At 22.8% G+C, this 20,646-nt stretch overlaps 2 protein-coding genes across 3 annotated transcripts in view; both read left to right on the forward strand.

Moving 5' to 3' along the window:
* LOC122502097 overlaps positions 1–12,968 on the forward strand; it is a 37,484-nt gene extending 24,516 nt beyond the window's left edge. Inside the window, exon 5 of the mRNA XM_043611991.1 lies at positions 12,937–12,968. Within this exon, the coding sequence (XP_043467926.1) occupies positions 12,937–12,968 (32 nt within the window). The remainder of the gene's footprint in view (positions 1–12,936) is intronic.
* LOC122502096 (G-protein coupled receptor 52) lies at positions 2,571–20,054 on the forward strand. Of its 2 annotated transcripts, none has more exons than XM_043611988.1 (5): positions 2,571–2,849; positions 12,937–13,338; positions 14,040–14,259; positions 16,586–17,015; positions 19,874–20,054. In XM_043611988.1, exons 2-5 carry the CDS (start codon positions 13,227–13,229, stop codon positions 20,051–20,053), a joined length of 942 nt encoding a protein of 313 aa, XP_043467923.1. In that variant the 5' UTR covers positions 2,571–2,849; positions 12,937–13,226; the 3' UTR covers position 20,054. The 2 variants fall into 2 exon arrangements, with proteins under 2 accessions (XP_043467923.1, XP_043467924.1); XM_043611989.1 differs by lacking the exon at positions 2,571–2,849 and adding an exon at positions 12,845–12,863.
* The last annotated feature ends 592 nt before the right edge of the window (positions 20,055–20,646 follow it).

The raw sequence follows: 20,646 nt of genomic DNA on the forward strand, positions 1-20,646 counted from the left end.
AATAATTTTCAAAAATATTAGAATTTTTCAAAGGAATTCAATTATTTTCAAATATTTTAATAAAATTGTTCAAATGAAATCAATTATTTTAAATACATTTTTAATTAAATATTTTTGATATAATTCAATTATTTTTTTAGATTTTAATAAAATTCTTCCCAGGAATTCAATTATTTACATAAATAATTCTTCGAAATAATTCAATTATTAAAGATAAATAACAAAATTATTCCCGAAAATTCAATTAGTTTGAGACATTTTAATAAAATTCTTTGCAAAATTCAATTATTTTCATAAATAACAATATTCATCACAAGAATTTAATTTTTTTTTAAAGTAATACATTTTTTTTTTTTGGAAATTAAATTATTTTAAAAAATTCTTATAAAATCGTTCACAAGAATTCAATTATTTTCATAAATAATAAAATGCTTTTTAGGAATTTAATTATTTTCAAAAAAATTTAATAAAATACCACACAGACATTCAATTATAGTCAAAAATTTTAATAGGATTCTTTGTAAAATTTAATTATTTTTAAAAACTTTCGCAATTCAATGATTTTTAATTTCTACTATTTTCATAAAATTTCCAAACAAAATTCAAGTATTTACTAAAAATTCTAATAAAATTGTTCACAAGAATTCAATTCTTTTCATGAATAATAAAAATTTTTCAGGAATTCAATTATTTAAATTAGAATTTGCATAAAATTAAAAAATTTACAAAAGTAAGTGAATTCTTGCGAATAATTTTATTTAAATTTATGAAGTTAAATAAATCAATTTTTATTAGAAAATTCTACGAGAATTAAATTATTTTAATACAAAAATAAATAATTTATTGAATAATTAAATGTTTCTTGAAATTGAATTCTTATAGAGAATTTTATCAACAATTTTGTTATTTTTGAAAATAATTGGATTTTGGAGAAGAATTTTCTATTTTTTGTAGAGAATTCTTTTAAATCTTGGAACGTAAAATAATTGAAATTCTGCGATGGATTTTATTATTTATGAAAATAATTGAATTAATGCGAAAAATTGTATTAAAATGTTAAAAAAGAATTGAATTTCTGTGAAAAATTCTAATATTTTTGAAAATAATTGAATTTTTGTGAAAAATTTTCTATGTGAGAATAAGTGAATTTTTCTATTAATTAATTAATTAATCAAATTATTTGTTTTTTAAAACAAGACAATAATATGTACTTTAATTTTACTGCATAGAATAAATAGAAATAATGACAATAATTTTTAAAGATTGGTCTGACTAAACTTGGTTTATACTACTTAGTGTTTAGAATTATTAAATTAACATCAATTATGTTTTATCAATTCAGAGAAAATATTATCGTTATTTCCCAACATCTAGGATTAATTATAATTAACAGGAAAAATAATAAGTAGAATAATTTTCAAATAATTGTCTGACTAAAAATTATTTCTACTACTTAAGGTCATGTTATTCAGTGGTCACGTGTTCCCATAGTGAAGTATATGGAGCACGTGACCACTGAATAACATGACCTTAAGATAAAAAAATGGTCAAATCGATTATTGAATATAATATAAGATTTTAATTTTTTTGTGCAAAGAAAATAGAATAATTATAATAGGTAGAATAGTTTAAAAATATTTGTCTGATTGAAACTGACTTTTACTACTTAAGAATTAAAATTACCAAATTCTAGAAATTATTCATCTATTCAGATAAAATATCTTTATTTTATTACATCGAGCACAAAAAATTGAAATCCTGCGATGAATTTTATTATTTATGAAAATAATTGAATTTCTAAATAGAGTTTTATTATTTTTGAAAATAATCGAATTCCTGAGCAGAATTGTATTATTTATGAAATTAATTGAATTATTGCGAAAAATTTTATTTAAATGTTTAAAAAAAATTGAATTTCTATGAAGAATTATGTTTTTTTTTTTAAATAATCAAATTCTTCGTAAGAATTTTATAAACATTGTTTTAAATAATTAATTTTTCCGAAATATAGTAAATATTATGAAAATTTTATTTTAAATAATTGAATTCTTCTTGGGAAACTTTATTTGTGAAAATAATTGAATTTTTCGATTAATTAATTGAAAAAATAGTATTAAAAATAATTAAATTTCTTCGATCCGGATCAAATTAAGATTTCCGAAAAGAAAACATCTATACAGACTTTTTTCATATTCTGAAGATACTTTTCAATCACAAGAACAGCGAAGAATTTTGTGAATGACAATTTCGAGTGTGTCATTTTAATATATAAATCAAAAAGGAGTGTTAGAATGAAAGTTTCCGTTTATATTTCCTGCTCTGTTGCCGGAAGTAGAAATGCTTAGACATTGCTGAAGCACGTGCCAAGTCATTAAGGATTAGTCTAAGCTCCGTACACTTTTGTGACACGCTAATTCCAAAAAGCGGTTTCTTCTCTCTTCGTGTAAAAAACACGGTCAGCAGCCAATGCGTGGCCCGGGATAGAAAGGGTGTTTTTGGGGGTGGCGCGCATGCGTCGTCGGCGTATCGACTCCCGGGAAACCGTCTCTCCGACACAACCCTTGCGGCCAGACGGAAAGGGGCAACAAGAGTGAGGGAGATCGAGCGAGGGGGGGGAAGCAAGCCAGAATCCACAGTAGTAAAGCCCAGCCTAGTCAGCCGGGCGCATCTCAACAGTAGTCTCTCGAGAAAATAAAAAAAAGAACACTAACTGTATAAATATTCTTTTCTCGCGCAAGTGAAAAAGTGAATGAAAAAAGAAAGTTTCTCCTTTTTGCGAAAAAAAATATAGTGACATTAATTAATAATCGTTTTTTTTTGTATAAAGAAAATTTCACTTTGGGAATGAGGTATGAAACTCAAGAATTTTCTTATAAAGATGGCAGTGTCTAGTAATATGGAGGTTCATCAGCGAGATGCTGTATGGACCATAGAATATAAAATCTCTTCCCCCACAGTGTATATAAATACGTATATACAACTAGATTTTGTTTTCGATTTTCCCTTCAAGCAAATTCTCCTCTTTTCCCCTCTCAAGTATTTCAAATTAGAAATTAATTCCCCATTTGTCTCGAAGGGATTAAAGTAATTCGTTTCTAGTGAATCTTGAAAAATTATTTAATTAAAAAATCAATTCAATAAGAATTCGTTTTCTTTTTTTCTAAATATCGAATTTTGGTTTAAAATTAAAAATAAATGACTATAAAAAATATCTGAATTTTTGATTAAAAATAAATGACTATAAAATACGCACTGTAAAAATTATAATTTTTGATTTTTAAATACTATTTTTTTATTATTAAAAATTAAAATACCACATTATGAGGAATAAAGAGAATTGGGTAATGAAGCAAACTTAATAATTCACTCATTTTTTTCTATTTTTACGAATGCTAATTAACTGTTTTGTTTGGATCAATAATTTTAAATTAATCCCATTCGAGAAAATCAGTTCACATATTGATTGAATTCAAGTAATTGATTTTTTTATTATTTACGCTAAATTCTATTTTTGATCGAAAGAAAAACTTGTATTTTAAGAACTTTTTAAAAATATATTAGTTAAAAAAAAATTCTCAAATAAAAAATGCAAAAGATAAAATTATTTTTTTTTTGTCATTTATTCTAAATTCTATTTTTGAGAAAGAAAAAACGTGTATTTTTATAAAGACGATTAAAAAGTATATTAGAAAAAAATTCTCAAATATAAAATACAAGATATAAAATAATTTTTTATTATTAATGCTAAATTCTTTTTTTGTACGAAAGAAAAACATTTTAAGGACTGTTAAAAAATATATTAGAAAAAAATTATTAAATATAAAATACAAGAAAAGAAAAATAATTTGATTTTTTTTACTATTTACGCTAAATTCTATTTTTTTAACAAAAGAATCAAATTTTAAGGACCATTAAAAAAAATAAAAAAAAATTTCTCAAATATAAAATACGAGAGTAAAATTATTTTTTTTTTATCATTTGTACTAAATTTTATTTTTTATCGATAAAAAAAACGTGTATTTTATAAGGACAAAAAGTAAATTTGGAAAAAAAAATTCTCAAATATAAAATACAAGAAATAAAATGATTTTTTTTATTATTTACGCTATACTTATTCAAATTTAGAGAGTAAATTCTATTTTTTATTGAAAGAAAAAAATTTTAAGGACCATTAAAAAATATATTGGAAAAACAATTTCTCAAATATAAAATACAAAAGATGTAAAATAATCAATTTTTTTTGTTATTTACGCTAAATTCTATTTTTGATCGAAAGCAAAAAATTTTAAAGACCATTAAAAAATATATTAAGGTCAAAAAAAAATTCTCAAATATAAAATTCAAAAAAAAAAAAAAAATTGGAGTGAAGAGAAAAATGAAGATACATATTTTAGAAGAAAATAATGCAAAGGGGGACAATTTTGACAAATAGTTTTTCATTCTTGGCAAAATCGGATATAAAAATAGTTTCTCGAAATATTATTTTTTTATCCCTCGCTGAAGAAAGAAATGACAATTTATTATTATAACCTTATACACATATTTTCCCTTGATATTGTTTCCCTCGCGCTCAAATGCTCTTGAATTGTCAGCACATAGATAGCAAAATTGATGTCACATGAATGACAAAGGAGAATATTGTTTAACAAAGGTTCCCGCGGATATCTGACCAATTCTGATCGTCAAAAAAATATCCCGTTAATTAAACATATTGTTTTCTGCGTGACGTAAATTGTTTTTCAAAACTAAAAACAAAATTATTGACAAAAGATAAAAAATGCAAAAATTTGTCAAATTCAAGTTTTTTTTCAAAATTCAAAATTTGAATTTTGAATTTTTGAAAGAAAAGTTAAATTTGACAAATTTTTTTATTTTGTAAATTTTAATTTTATTATTCAATTAATTGAAATAGCATAATTAAAAAAAATTGATTTTTTTCATCTGATTAATTTTATTTTCCACCCATTGCAATAATCTGTTAAAACTAATTTCAACCAAAACGTGAAAACCTCTCTATTGGAAACAAATAACTCTTAAAATGACCAAACCAAGAATTAATTATCGAACTTTATTGGATTATTGGACTTTTAACAATTAAGTGAATTAATTTAAATCCTTTTGAGGGGAAAATGCTCCCAATGCGGACTAAAAGGGAATTTAGAATTATTTTAAATTATTATGTTAAAATTGTTTTATTCTCTTATAATTAATTCTATTATAATTTATAATTATTATATTATAATTGTATTGTTATATTAAAATGTTATTGTTATTTTATAATTTTATTATTATATTATATTTTACATTATTATTTATATTAAAATTATTAATATTATACTAAAAATTATTCCTAATATTCGTTAATATTATTAGTTTCAAGTTTCAACGAAAAATTCTCTCCATTATGTTTAATAATATAGTGAAATATGATTTTTTTTATATTTTCTACCTCTGTAAGCTCATTACATGAATAATTTGGATTCAACTTTCCCTGGTAATGTCACTTGCTACTTGTGAATCGATAATATAATCGGAAATAACTTCTTATAGTAGAATAAAAATAGACATGTTCTTCAATTTTTTTTTCAACATAATGAAAGTGATATTAATAAACAATCAGTTTTTGTAGTAAAAAAAATGTGAACATTTAAAATTTACTTAAATTTTCATTTGATGCAAGTAACCAATTTTATTTTTTCGTTTTTTTTTTAATTATTCCATAATAAGTGTGAATTATAAAGTGAAAACTATCAAAATAAAGAATGAAAAAAATGAAAAAAATTTCTAAATAAAAAATAATGGAAAAACTAACTGAAAAAATAATAAAAAGAAAAAAAAGTGATAAATCAAAAAGTAACGAAAAAATATTGAAAAAGAAAATGAATAAAAAATAAAATACGAACTAAAAAGAAAAATAAACTAAATGAATATAAATTAAAAAAGTACCTAAAAAAATAATAAAAAACTAACTTAAATAAAAAATGAAAAAATTACTAAATAAAAATAATGAAAAAGTAAATAAATAATTAATAAAAAGAGAAAAAATACTGTCTAAAAAATAATAAAAAAGTAAAGAAATAAAAAATGAAAAACTAACGAAAAAATACTAAGACACAAAATGAATGCGAATTCTTATTTATTTTATTTTTTCATTTTTTTTTAATATTCCATAATAAATGTGAATTATAAAGTGAAAACTAACGAAATTAAAAATAAACAAAAATTACCATTTAAAAAATAATGGAAAATTGACTGAAAAAATAATAAAAAGAGGAAAAAAATAAAAAATGATAAACTAACTAAAAAATATTGTAAAAGAAAATTAATAAAAAATAAAAAAAAGAGTAAAAAACAAGTTAAAAACTGAATGAATAAGGAGTAAAAAAAACTTACTAAAAAAATAATAATAAACTAAATAAATAAAAAATACAAAAAGAGTAAAAAAAATGTTAAAAACTCAATGAATAAAAAATAGACAAAAACTTACTAAAAAAATAATAATAAACTAAATAAATAAAAAATAAAAATACAAACTGAAAAATAAGAAACTAAATGAATAAAAAATAGAAAGTACTTAAAAAATAGTAATAAACTAACTTAAATAAAAAAATGAAAAAAAGGGCAAAAAAATGTTAAAAACTAAATTAATAGAAAATAAAAAAAACTTACTAAAAAAATAATAAGAGACTAAATAAACAAAGAATAAAAAAAAATCACTAAAAAATGAGAAACTAAATAAATAAAAATTTTAAAAGTACCAAAAAAATAATTAAAAAACTAACTTAAATAAAAAATTAAAAAATTACTAAATAAAAATAATGAAAAAGTAAATAAATAATTAATAAAAAAATGTTAAGAAACTAAATGAATAAAAATAAGAAAACTAACTAAATAAATAATAAAAAACTAAATAAATAAAAAATAAAAAAATGAACTAAAAAATGAGAAACTAAATGAATATAAATTATAAAGTACCTAAAAAAATAATAAAAAGCTAACTAAATAGAAAAGTAAATTACTTTATGTACGAAAGAGCTCGTCCGGTTAATAAATAAATAAATAAAAACAACTGAACAAAAAGTAATAAAAAACTAATAATTAAATAAAAAAATAAAATTCTTAAAATCGTCATTAAAGATAAGTAGTTTCTTCTGTTTAAAAATAAAGAAATAAAGAAATAATTCTTTCTTTTATGAAAAATTTCGGGAAGAATAATTTTCGAAAATCACTTTCGATGACTTTAGCCCTGACACAGAGAGACAGTCAACGGAATTATATTTCATACACTGTAAATAACAAAAAAAAAAAAAAAGAAGATCGATATTTTGTCATGAACTTTCAAGGCACTTTTCACATACCCCTAAAGCTGGCTTAGCGCTAAAGGAGTAACGTAACTTTTCAATCCGTCACTTTCAGAGGTTTCCTAAGCTACTTTTTACGTAATAGACTCGTCAACTATTCACTATTCGTTATATATATTTTTTTTATATAACCACACATATTCTCCATCGCATATACACGGATAAAATGTTTCTAGATTAATTAGTAATTAATGAAATTGCCGTTCTCTTTTGTTCAATTTATTTGTTCCCATTAATCTTATATTAGCGGTTTTAATGAATGCAAAACTTTGCAAAGTTTCTAGTTATATATTATATATATATATATAAAGAAGAGAAAACCCCTCAAGTCAGAAAGCCAGAACAAAGGGATCTTGAAAGTTTCGAAATGAAAATTTCTCAAATTGAATATTCATTGGACAAGCGCGTCTGAAGGGGATCTCTTGTCGAACTTTTTTACTCTCATAGTTTTTCTCGAGTTTCGCTGTTTGTTTTCAATCAAAAAACAAAAGAAATTTGTCTTTTCAATTCTTACTCAAATTTCTACTTATGTACATTTTAACAGTTATTTATTTTTTTCTACATGGGGGAGGAAAATAATTTTAAAATTTTAAAATTGTATTTTACAATTATGACAAAATGATCTTACAATTAATCATACAATACGATGCATAATATCATGCAATAAGTAATTAAAAAAAAATTAAATAAAAATATGATTTATTCTTAAAAATTTTCCAAAAGTTCTTCCAATTATTCAATTATACAAAATTCAGTTTTTTTTAAATAAATTGTAACTGTTACCGTTCATGGCTCTTTTTTATAAAACTTATTGAATTATTAAAAATTTTAAAAGTAATAGATTTTTAAAAAATTATAATAAAAAAAAATTCTTAAAATTGTAATCAATTCAAATAAAAAAAAAAAAAATTTTTTTTTTAAATTTAAATAATTTTAAAAAAAGAATTTTTACAATTATATTTAAAATTAAAAATTTACAAATCCATTGAATTTTTGAAAAAGAATTTCAGAAATTATTTTCAAAACATAATTAATCTATGTGGCATATATATTATAATAAATTTTATATGAATTAGAGAGACAGAATCTAAATGAATATAAATTTAACTGGTGCAAGGTCTATATAATATGCAAATATATATAAAGAAGAGTTACAATTGTTTGTGTGTATGTGTGTGTGTGTGTACCCCATTGAGAATCGTGACGAATGAATTATGAATGGCGGTCGATGTTTTAAGCCGACAAAGCTTCGAGCAAATGTCCTTTTCAAAGTAAAAAAAAAAAAATTATACATTACTCGTATAATAAAATATATAATTATCACAGTGTCGAAAAAGGTGTCGTGTATTAGATCACATCATTCATTTTGTCATCAAAATTTTCCCTTCGTCTGACTCACTACACGGAAAATTGCTGTTTTCTAGATTCAATCGTTGCACGCCAACATTACCTCTCACAATACCTTAAATGGCTTATGTGTCACATAAAACATTTTTCTTCCATAAAAAATTTATTTTTATATCATTTTTTTTTATTTCCATCACAAAAGGCATTAATGTTGATACCAGACTAATTTTTGAAATAACAAGAATAATAAATAATAAATGATAAATAATAAGTAATCATAAATAATAAATAATGAATAATAAATAATAAATGATAAATGATAAATAATAAATGATAAATAAAAAATAATAAACGATAAGAAATAATAACAAATAATAAATAATAGATAATAAATAATTTATAATTTATAATATTAAGCAATAATATAATTATTAAATGTAAAAGAAGTTAGTAATAATATAATTATATTTAATTACACTTTTTTTTCTTTCTTTATTTGTAACAATTTCTCTCTACTTTACACCCAGAAAAAAGGTATATTTGTAACTCAGAACCGACTGAACTTTTTATTTATTTTAAATAAATTTTATTTAGTTCAAATAAAGTTTATTTAGTTTAAATAAAGTTTAGTAGACTGTTTGGTTCAAATGAAACATTATTCTATAGCTGATAAAACCACAAATTATTATGAAAAATCGTCAACTAGTTCAAGTTGGTTAAAGTTTTTTCTAAATTCAACTCACATTTAACTATTTTATTTAGCAGTTAAAAACGTATTTTTACTTAAGTTTTAGTGAAAATTAAAAAATAATCAAAATTAGTAGAAATTTTTACTAATTTCAATTTTATTTTATTCAATTCTAAATCCATTCTTATTAGAATTGAATTAATTAATTAATTTAATTAATTATTCTTATTAGAATTCAATTATTTAAATACAAATATAAATTTATTGAATAATTGCGAATATTTTTTAAATTTGAATTCTTATAAAGAACTTTATCAATATTTTTTAAGATAATTGAATTTTTACGAAGAATTGCATTAAAATTTTTTATAACAATTAAATGCATTCAAGATAAATGTATAATTAAAAATGAAAAAATAATTTTTACACTCTAAGAAACAAATTATATCAAATTTTTATAAATAATTGAATTTTCTCGAATAATATTATTTAAATTTTTTAAAATAATTGCATTTTTAGGAAAATTAATTTTAAATTTTATTAAAAATAATTGAAATCCTGCGATGAGTTTTATTATTTATGAAAATAATTGAATTTTTGTCATCGAACTTTAATAAAGTTTTTTTTTAAATAATTGCATTCTTGAGAAAAATTGTTAAAAAACCTTTTTTAAAGAAATGATTTTTTTCGAAAAATTTTATGACAATTGTGTTTTAAATAGTTGAATTTCTTTGAAAATTGAATATTATTTATGAGAATTTTTAAAAAAAAAAAAATTTTTAAAATTTTTAAAAAAAAATTTTATTAAAATTCTGCTGAAAACAATTTAATTATTATATATAAAGAATATCATTAAAATTTTTTGAAATAATTTGAATTGTTTCAAAGAAATTTATTAAAATTTTTAAGAATAGCTGAATTTTTCTCGGAATTAATTTAAAATTGTATTTAGAAATAATTACAATTTTGCGATGAGTTTTAATATATTTATAAAAATAATTGAATTTTTACAAAGATTTTTATAAAATATCTTTATTTTATTACATCGAGAAAAAATAATAATTAGATATAAAGAAGAACTATGTTTAAACACTTGTCTGACTACAACTGACTTTTACTACTGAATATTTTTAATTTTAGAATTTACTACTACTGAAGATTTGAAACATTTTTAGTATTTTTAGTACATTTTTCAAGTTTAGAATAATTATAGAAATAGTTAGTAGAATTGTTTAAAAATGTCTGTCTGATTAAAACTGACTATTACTACTTAAGAATTAAAATGACCAAATTCGAGAAATTACTCATCAATTGAGATAAAATATCTTTATTTTATTACATCGATAAAAAATACCCAGGTGAGAACTGACGGTGGATTCAGGCTTTACGGAACCTTCGTTGAGGCTTGGTCAACATTGATCAAGCCTTGGTGGGACGGCGGAACGAAGGTTGTTTCTAGCTATAATGTAACACTTATTTAAGACTGACGCTCCAGTCCTTGTTGAAGATTGGCGTTCAATGTTCAATCAATGCTGCGGAACCCTAATGCAGGACTGAAACAAGGCTGCTTCCACTGTTCCCAAATTTACGCGTCTCTCGCGCCCATTCAATATAATACGAATATATGAATTGTATATAATATTAATAATAATAATAATAATAATAATTATTATTATTATAATAGTAATGAATATTATTGTTATTATTTTTATTCATATTATATGCGTTTGTTAATTTAATGGCATTAAGTTACTATTATAATAATTATATTATTTTCATATAAATAATATATTACTAACAGTAAATGTCATTTAAAATAGTAATATTAAAAAAATAATTTTAGTAAAAGAAAACAATTTTTCTGTTAATCGGTACATTTTTTTCTCGATTTTTCAGCAGACTTTTTAATATTATTTACAAACATATTCACATTTTTTATTCACAACACAACACACAAGTTTATTATTATATATAAACGCTTAAAACAAAGAATGAAAAATATTCGCTCGCATGTGGGATCGAAACTCACGTACCCCGCCCCTAACGCATACCGGAAGTTCTCAACGCACGCATTTAAACCGCTCGGCCACAGAAGGCTGGAAGGCACCTCGCCTAATCTACTATTTCAATGCCAGCGCCGTATATTCTGTATATACGGCGCGTCACTCAATATTTGTTGAGCATGGGACACCAATGTTCGTCCCATGCTCGATTCAAGACTCGGTCAATCTTGATACAGTATTCACTTTCTTTATTACCGTGTGCACTGAACAATATTAAATATAAATATTTATAAATTATTTAATATTAAAATATTTTTTATGATAATTTTATAAGTTAAATTATATATATTATTTTTTTTCTTGTACAGTGTCAAATTATTATTTTCAAAGATATTTATCTTTGAAAAATTATGACTGTTTATCTGAAAAATTATTAGTGAAAAAAATGTTCATTAGGTAGTGATAAATATTTATGCTTAGTAGTTTTTACACTAGGATTAACTGTTTAGTAAATATTATCAAAAAAATATTTTTTAGCAAACACGCGCAGCTAAACACAAATAACCTTGAAACTCCAGCATTACCAACTCAACTCTTGAGTTGGCAATGCTAAAGTCTCAAGGTTATTTGCATTTAGTCGCACGCGTTTGACAAAAAATAGTTTTTTGATAATATTTACTAAACAGTTGATCCTAGTGTACAACGCATAAATATTTATTACACACTAATGAACATTTTTTTACTGAAAATTTTTCAGACAAACGAAACTCTTGGACTTTGAAAACAATAATTTGACACTGAGCAAGAAAAAAAATAATATATAATTTAACTTTACTTATATGAATCTTATATAATTAATAATATCTAATAATAAATAATATAATAATAATAATTATTATTATTCTTATAATAATAATAATAATAATAATAATAATAATAATAATAATAATAATACCTAATAATAATAATAATAATAATAATTATTATTGTATTATATTATTATTATATTAATAATAATAATAATAATAATAATAATTATTATTATTATTATTAATAAATTAATAATTAATATAAATATTATACACTAAATAAATATTAATATTTATTTACCACTTGATATCTTAATAATAATAATAATTTTTAAATAGTATACAAAATTATCATAAAAAATATTTTAATATTAATTAATTTATAAATATTTATATTTAATATTTTTAAGTGCACACGTCAATAAATAAACTGTCAAGATTGATTCAGGCTTGAATTAAGATCAGATGTTCGAGCTTCACTCACGAAGATTGACCGAGTCTTGAATCGAGCATGGAACGAACATTGGTGTCCAATGCTGAATCAACATTGAGTGACAGTGGTATAAAGACTGCTTCAACACTGGGTTACCCAGGCTGGGCGTTCAAGGCTCAATAAATCTTCAATCCATCGTCAGCATTGGTCTTTCGCGCCTGGGTAATAATTAGATAATAATATATTTTCAAATGAGAGATTAATAATTTATTTGAATTTTTTTTCTGTTTTTCAGCGATGCGGAAAAATCGACTCACTTCGTCATGACGAGAAATTATTGAAGGTTGGGATTTGGGAAATGATATTATAATTAAGGAAACATAGTTGAAGAAAGAATAAAAAAAAGAGTGCGAATGATAGAAGAAGAAAGACCATATAATATAGAAGAGAAGTGTTGAAGAAAAGAAGAATAATAATAAACGATCGGTAAAATTGGTGATTCACGGGCAAGTTTCTTCGGAAAAAAGGTGAAGGGTAGAGGCTCATAAGGGCGAGTGGGGGGATGCAGCGCGAAGGGGTGGCGGCATGGAGGAGCCCTCGCTGGAGGCTCTCCTGCAGGCGGGCTTCATCTTCGTGGTCGGCGTCGCCATCATTCTTTCCAATCTTCTCATCATCGCAACCTACCTCAACTTCCGCGGTGAGCTTTTTTTCTGATTTCTAGTTTTCAGTCGAAAATTTTCTTTTCTTTCATTCTTTCTTTCTTTCTTAGAAACAAATTTTTGTACAAATTGCAATTTTTTACAACTTTTTGTAATTTTTTATCCTATTTTCTACAAATTGTAACTTTTTACAGCTTTTTGTAATTTTGTATCCTATTTTTTGTGATAACTAAAAACTTGATAGTTAGTAATTTTTTATCACATTTCTCGTGTTAATTCTTGATAACTAAAAACTTGGTAGTTAGTAATTTTTAAATTTATCGCTTTTATGGTTTATGAAGAAAAATTTTTCACAAACGACGTTGACCCAATTCTTTATAGGAGAGGGTTATTAAAATTCTTCTTCGCTTCACATCAAAGTTTTCTTTTCCATTTATTTTCGTCTTTTTCTTTTTCTCACGACGAAGAAATGCAACTTAATGGGGAAAAAAATGGGGAATAAAAGGGCGCAATAAAAACTTGAAAAGATTTTTTCCAGAGAAAGGATTTTGAGACGCTTCAGTGAAATTGAATAGATGTCTTAGGGATTTTTCGATTTTGTATTAAAAGTCTTTTTCTTTCTTTTTTAAGAGATAATTTTTGAGTTTCATTTTCTTCGGTTGAATTTTGATTTAATTAATTTAATAATTACTGTAGTAATTTTGTTGTCAACGATTTTAAATTTGCGATTCTTTTGCAGGTCCCTCCGAGGTGATAAATTGCTACTTACTCTCACTGGCAACTGCGGACTTATTTTGTGGACTGCTAGTTGTCCCCCTGTCCGTGTACCCTGCGCTGGTTCGAAAATGGGTCTACGGCGACATCGTCTGCCGATTGGTCGGCTATCTAGAGGTCACCATTTGGTCGGTGTCCGTTTACACGTTCATGTGGATCTCTGTCGATCGATATCTCGCCATCAGGTACATTTTTTCGTTATGATTAAAATTTAAAAGATTAATTTTCATTTTTTTTTTTCATTTGATTGCAAAATTGGGAAGAAATTTATAAAAAAAATTTGTCAATAATTGAATTTCTGTGGAATTTTTATTATTTTATCAAAAAAATTAAATGTTTTCTTATAATTATTATTAAAATTTTATTTAAATAATTGAACTCTTTTGGAAAATTTTATTAAAATAGTAGATACAATTAAAAATCATTGAATTAGGAAAAATTTTTGATAATAATTGAAATTTTGCCAAGAATTAAATATTTAAATAATTGAATTTTGGCGAGAAGAATTTTATTATTAATAAAGATAATTTCACATTTTGACGAGAGTTTATAGACATTCTCGAACTCAATTGAATTTGAGCAAAGAATTTTATTACTTCTAAAAATAATTGAATTTTGGAGAAGAATTTTAATTATTTATAAAAATAATTAGAATTTGGTCAAGAAATTTATTAAAATTTTTGAAAATAATTGAATTTCGGAAAAAAATGTATTATTTATAAAAATAATTGAAATTTTGGCAAGAATTTTATTAAAATTTTTGAAAAAAATTGAATTTCGTAGAAGAATTTTTTAGTCTTTGAAGAGAATTGATATTTTTACAAGAATTTTATAAAAATTTTTGAAAATAATTGAATTTCGGATAAAAATTTTATTATTTATTAAGATAATTGAAATTTTGACAAGAATTTTATTAAAATTTTTGAAAAAATTGAATTTCGTAGAAGAATTTTTTAGTCTTTGAAGAAAATTGATATTTTTACAAGAATTTTATAAAAATTTTTGAAAATAATTGAATTTCGGATAAAAATTTTATTATTTATTAAGATAATTGAAATTTTGACAAGAATTTTATTAAAATTTTTGAAAAAAATTGAATTTCGGAGAATTTTACTATTTATATGTAACTAATTTAAATTTTAAAGAGAATTTTCAAAAAGTTTTGAAAAAATTTAAAATTATGACAAGTTTTTTAAAACGTTTAAAAATAGTTCTACTGGAATACAATTATTTAAATACACAAATAAATTTATTGAATATTTCAATGTTTCTTGAAAATTTGTATTCTCATTAAGAATTTTATCAATAAATTTTTAAATAATTGAATACGTTTGACGAATTTTAATAAAATTTTTAATAACCTAATAATCCCTGTAATTGTTTTATTCTTATAATAAAAATAATTGAATTATATTGCAAAAAAATTCATAAGAAAAATTTGTAAATAATTGAATTTTTGTGAAATTTTTATTATTTTATGAAAATAATTAAATGTTTGCGTAGAATTTAATTATTTATAACGATAATAGAAATTTTGACGAGATTTTTTTTTAATTTTTGAACATAATTGAATTTCTACGAAGAATTTACAATTAGAATTAATTTTTTAATCAATTCCTGTAAAATTGTACTAAAAATAATTTAATTCCTGCGATGAATTTTATTATTTATAAAAATAATTTAATTATATTGCGAAGAAATTTATAAAAATTTTTGTAAATAATTGAATTTTTCTTTTTTGCGAAGAATTTAAAAAAATATTTTTTTAAATAATTGAATTCTTTTGAAAAATGTTAAAAATTAATAGTAAATATTGAAAATCATCAAATTGAGGGAAAATTTGGAAAACTAATTGAAACTTTTCCATTCAGAAATTTATTAAAATTTTTGAAAGCAATTGAATTTGGAGAAGAATTTTATTATTTCTAAAGATAATTTAAATTTTGACGAGAATTTAAAAAAATTTTTATATATAATTGAATTTCTAGGAAGAATTTTATTAACTTTTGAAAATAATTAAATTTCTGCAATCGTTAAAGTTTACTTGTAGGTACTCCTGAATAATGATCCTTAACGTTAAATATTGGTCGAACTAAGGTTTTTACTACTGAATTCAAGAAATTGAAAAAATCGGTGCCTTGTAGTGAACTTGAAGAGATTTTTACTACTGACGCAGATTATAAAGAAACTAGAAAGCTTGGTCTGACCAAAACTGCCTTTTACTACTGATAATAAAAATTGGACAAAATCGACGCTTTTTAGTGAACTTGAAGAGATTTTTAATCGTTGTCTGACGAAACTAAAGATATACTACTAACGCAGATCATATAAAGAAACTTGGTCTGACTAAAATTGTCTTGAACTACTTAAATATTTCAAAATTAATTGAATCACCTCCAATTTTCCTATAAATATAAATAAATATAAATAGATGAATTTGAAAATGAGGTTTAAATTAAAAAGTTTCTAAAGTTGTGAATAAAAATTGAATTTTTAATTGAACTTTTACAGGAAACCATTGCGGTACGAAACGGTACAAACAAAAACGCGATGCCAGTGCTGGATGGCATTCACGTGGATCAGCGTTGCAATGATGTGCTGCCCACCTCTGCTGGGCTTCAACAAGCCACTATTCGATGCGGATGCATTCATTTGCATGCTCGATTGGGGAAACATGGCCGCATACTCCATCACCCTGTCTATCCTTATACTAGGCCCCTCGGTCATCACCATCGTCTACACCTACTTCTACATTTTCTCAATGATGAGACGACTGAGATCAGGTGTACCGATACACGACAAAGAATACGCCACTGCTCTCTCGGAAAATCTCAGCAATCCCAGTCACATTATGTCCTTCGTCCTGGTGCTGACGTTCTGGATCGCCTGGGCGCCCTACGCCGGCCTCAGGATATACGCCGTTGTTAATGGACCCCCTCAAGTAAGTCTCATCCACTCATCCCTACACTCCATATTTATTATTCATTAACCATACGCTCAGAAAAAACAAATTATTTCATTCCAATAACCGATTAATTGACTCTATTATCAATTCAACATTTACTTTAAGCAAATAATATTTATTCCCCTCCTTTAGTATTATTGGTTCGAATACCGTTTAATTGACTCCAATAAATATTAATTTATTAGGGTCAATTAAATTGTATTCGAACCAATAATTTCAGTATTTGAAGCAAATACCATTTATTTGATTATTGAATTCTATAATAAATTGAATCCAATAAATATTATTTGATTCAATTATATATTAAATAGTAAATTAATAATAGTAGTTAATTGGTTATTTGAATCAAATAAATTTTTTTTCAGTGTAATAGACAGTTGGAATTTACTTTAAATTCGCTAATACTAGAAATCAAAAAACTACTCTCAAAAACTATAATAAAATTCTTTAAAACGATTCAAATATTTTCAATATCATTACTATTTTCATAAAATTTCGCAAAAGAATTTAATTATTAAAAAAAAATTGATAAAATTCATTCAACATTCAATTATTTTAACAAATAAAATTTATTTCCACAAGAATTCAAGTATATTTGAAATAATATTGTAAAAATTTCAATTATTTTCAAAAAATTAAGAAAAATTCTCTTCAAAAAATAAAATATTCTTCTCCGAAAATCAAATACAAATTATTTATTTTTGTATTAAAATAATTGAATTCTCGTAGAAATTTCTAATAAAAATTGATTTATTTAATTTAATAAATTCTTAAAAATTTAATTTCAATTCCTCGAAAAAATCAATTATTTAAAAAAATATTAAAATTTTTCATAGAATAGAAATTCAATTATTTTTAAAAAATTCTTCAAAAAAAATTAATTTTTTTAAATACAATTTTAATGAAATTTTTTTTAAATAATTCAATTATTTTTTTCTATTTTAATCACATTCTTCCTTAGAATTCAATTATTTACATAAATAATTCTTCCAAAGAATATCAATTGTTAAAGATAAATAACAAAAATTATAATCAAATTCTTTAAAACGATTCAATTATTTTCAAAAAATTATCCAAATGCAATTATTTTCAATATCTACTATTTTTATAAAATTTCGCAAAAGAGTTCAATTTCAATTAAAAGCACAAATAAAATTTTCCACAATAATTCAATTATTAAAATAAAATTTTTTACAGAAATTCAATTCTTTTTAAAATATTTTAATAAAATTTTACGCAATAAATCAATTATTTTCGTAAATAATAAAATTCCTCTCAGGAATTTAAATGTTTTGGAAAATTTTAATAAAATTGTTAGCAACCATTATTCAGTTATTTTCATTAATATTAAAATTTATTTTTATTTTATTTTTCTATTTAATTATTTTTAGTATAATTTTACAGGAATTGATTAAAAATTTTATTAATCTTAAAAATTTAATTTCATTTGCTCAAAAAAATCAATTATTTAAAGAAAAGTTTTTTTTTAATTCTTTAGTTAAGAATTCAATTATTTACAAAAATATCAGATATTTTCACAGAAATTCAATTATTATCAAATATTTTAATAAAATTCTTCCGAAGAATTCAATTATTTACAAAAATAATTCTTCGAAAGAATTCAATTATTAAAGATAAATAACATTTTGAGGCATTTTAATAAAATTGTTTGGAAAATTCAATTATTCTCATAAATAGCAATATTCATCACAAAAATTCAATTATTTTTAAAAGTCATAATTTTTTTTTTTGTAAATTCAATTATTTTAAATATTCTAATAAAATTGTTCGCAAGCATTCAATTATTTTCATAAATAATAAAATGCTTTTTAGGAATTGAATTATTTTCAAAAAAATTTAATATAATTCCGCACAGACATTTAATTATTGTCAAAAATTTGAATAGAATTCTTTGTGAAATTTAATTATTTTTAATAACTTAATTTCGCAATTCAATGATTTTCAATATTTACTATTTTCATAAAATTTCCAAACAGAATTCAATTATTTAAAAAATTGTTTGTAAAAATCTTCGTAAGAATTTAATTCTTTTCATGAATAATAAAAATTTCTCAGGAATTCAAATTATTTAAATTAGAATTTGCATAAAATTGGACGAAACATGAAATTAATTATTTAATTTTCATAAAACTCTTCGCTAGAATTAAAGTATTTTTATAAATATTGAAATTCTTTCGCATGAATAATAAAATTCGTTGCAGGAATTAAATTCAATTTATTAGCAGGATAAGAAAGAAGTAAATATTTTTGACGAAAAATTAGGAAAAATGAGGAAAATAAAATATAGATTGGAATTCTTGTCAGTTTTGTGAAGTTTATAAAACGAGATTTTTTGGTCGTCAAGTTTAATTTTTCAATAGCTACTTTTTTTACAATTTTTTTTTAATTTAGAAGCTTCTTTTTGCTACTTTTTAAAAATTAATTCTCGAGTACGAAACTAAACATATACCACTGACGCAGATTATAAAGAAACGAGAAAGATTTGTCTGACCAAAACTGTCTTTAACTACTTAAATATTTTAAAATTAATTGAATTTTGTGTGCAAAATCTGTTTTAGTTTATTAATATTTTGATAATCTTGGTCCCATATTAATTATAGTTTGGTCGTTGTCCGATCATACTTTTGGATTGAACGTCGTCTTAGCATATTAAATTAGTCATTAAATGTGTGCTTGAACAATTATTAAGTTATTAAATTATTTTTTCAATTATCAAGTTATTAAATTATTTTTTCAATTATTAAATTATTCTTTAAATTATTAAATTATTTTTTAAATTATTAAATTATTTTTTAAATAATTTGAACTTGCAGGTGCCGTTACTGCACTTTGCCGTGGTGTGGTTCGGAGTGACAAATAGCTTCTGGAAAGCAGTCGTTCTTGGAACCCTGAGTCCCCAATTTCGTCTCGCAGCACGCGTCCTTTGTTTGACACTATGCTGCCGACACAGAAGACTTCCTCCGGAACTTCTTGGTCTTGATGACGACGACTAAAGAAAGCAAAGAAAGAAAGAAAAATGCGCCTTAATTGCGCGCCGCATTCCTAGAGCATCGTCCTGTTGTTTTTCCATCAAAAAAACGAACAATTAAATCCCTCAAAAAAAATCGACGATAGTGAATTATTTTCTACGCAATTTACTCTATTTTCCCCTATTTGCATTAAATTTCATTTATTCTCCCAAAATAAATTACCATTTTTTGCCGAATTTCTTTCCAAATATAATTGTATAACGACTTCTTTATTTATATAAATGAAAATACTAAACTAAAAAAAATACGTAGTTAGAAAATTCGGGAATCGAAAAAAAAAAATTGTCGTCCGTGAATTAAAAAAAAAAAAAAAGAAACGAACGATCTTTATTCAAAATGATAATCAACTTTTAGACGCTGGACACACTAGCGTCCACTTTAACGTCTTAAAAAGAGTGTCTAAAAAAAATAATCTCGCTTCGCTCAATCTAGATTCTGTTAAAACTAGAAAATAATTCGTAATAATTTCGTAAAAATAAAACATAAATGAAAAAAAAAACTGCGTTTAAAGCGACGAAGAAATTAATATGTATAATAACCGTTGCCTACAATATCTA

Source organism: Leptopilina heterotoma, unplaced genomic scaffold (genome assembly GCF_015476425.1).
Source record: "Leptopilina heterotoma isolate Lh14 unplaced genomic scaffold, ASM1547642v1 Lhet_220, whole genome shotgun sequence".
In the NCBI taxonomy this organism is placed as follows: Eukaryota; Metazoa; Arthropoda; class Insecta; order Hymenoptera; family Figitidae; genus Leptopilina; species Leptopilina heterotoma.

What these genes read in the sequence shown, in the direction of transcription:
- LOC122502096 (XM_043611988.1), top strand. Translation starts at nt 13,227, where the DNA reads ATGGAGGAGCCCTCGCTGGAGGCTCTCCTGCAGGCGGGCTTCATCTTC. An exon ending in GATCGATATCTCGCCATCAG is followed by an intron (nt 14,260 to 16,585) that starts GTACATTTTTTC and finishes GAACTTTTACAG; the next exon opens with GAAACCATTGCGGTACGAAA. An exon ending in TTGTTAATGGACCCCCTCAA is followed by an intron (nt 17,016 to 19,873) that starts GTAAGTCTCATC and finishes TTGAACTTGCAG; the next exon opens with GTGCCGTTACTGCACTTTGC.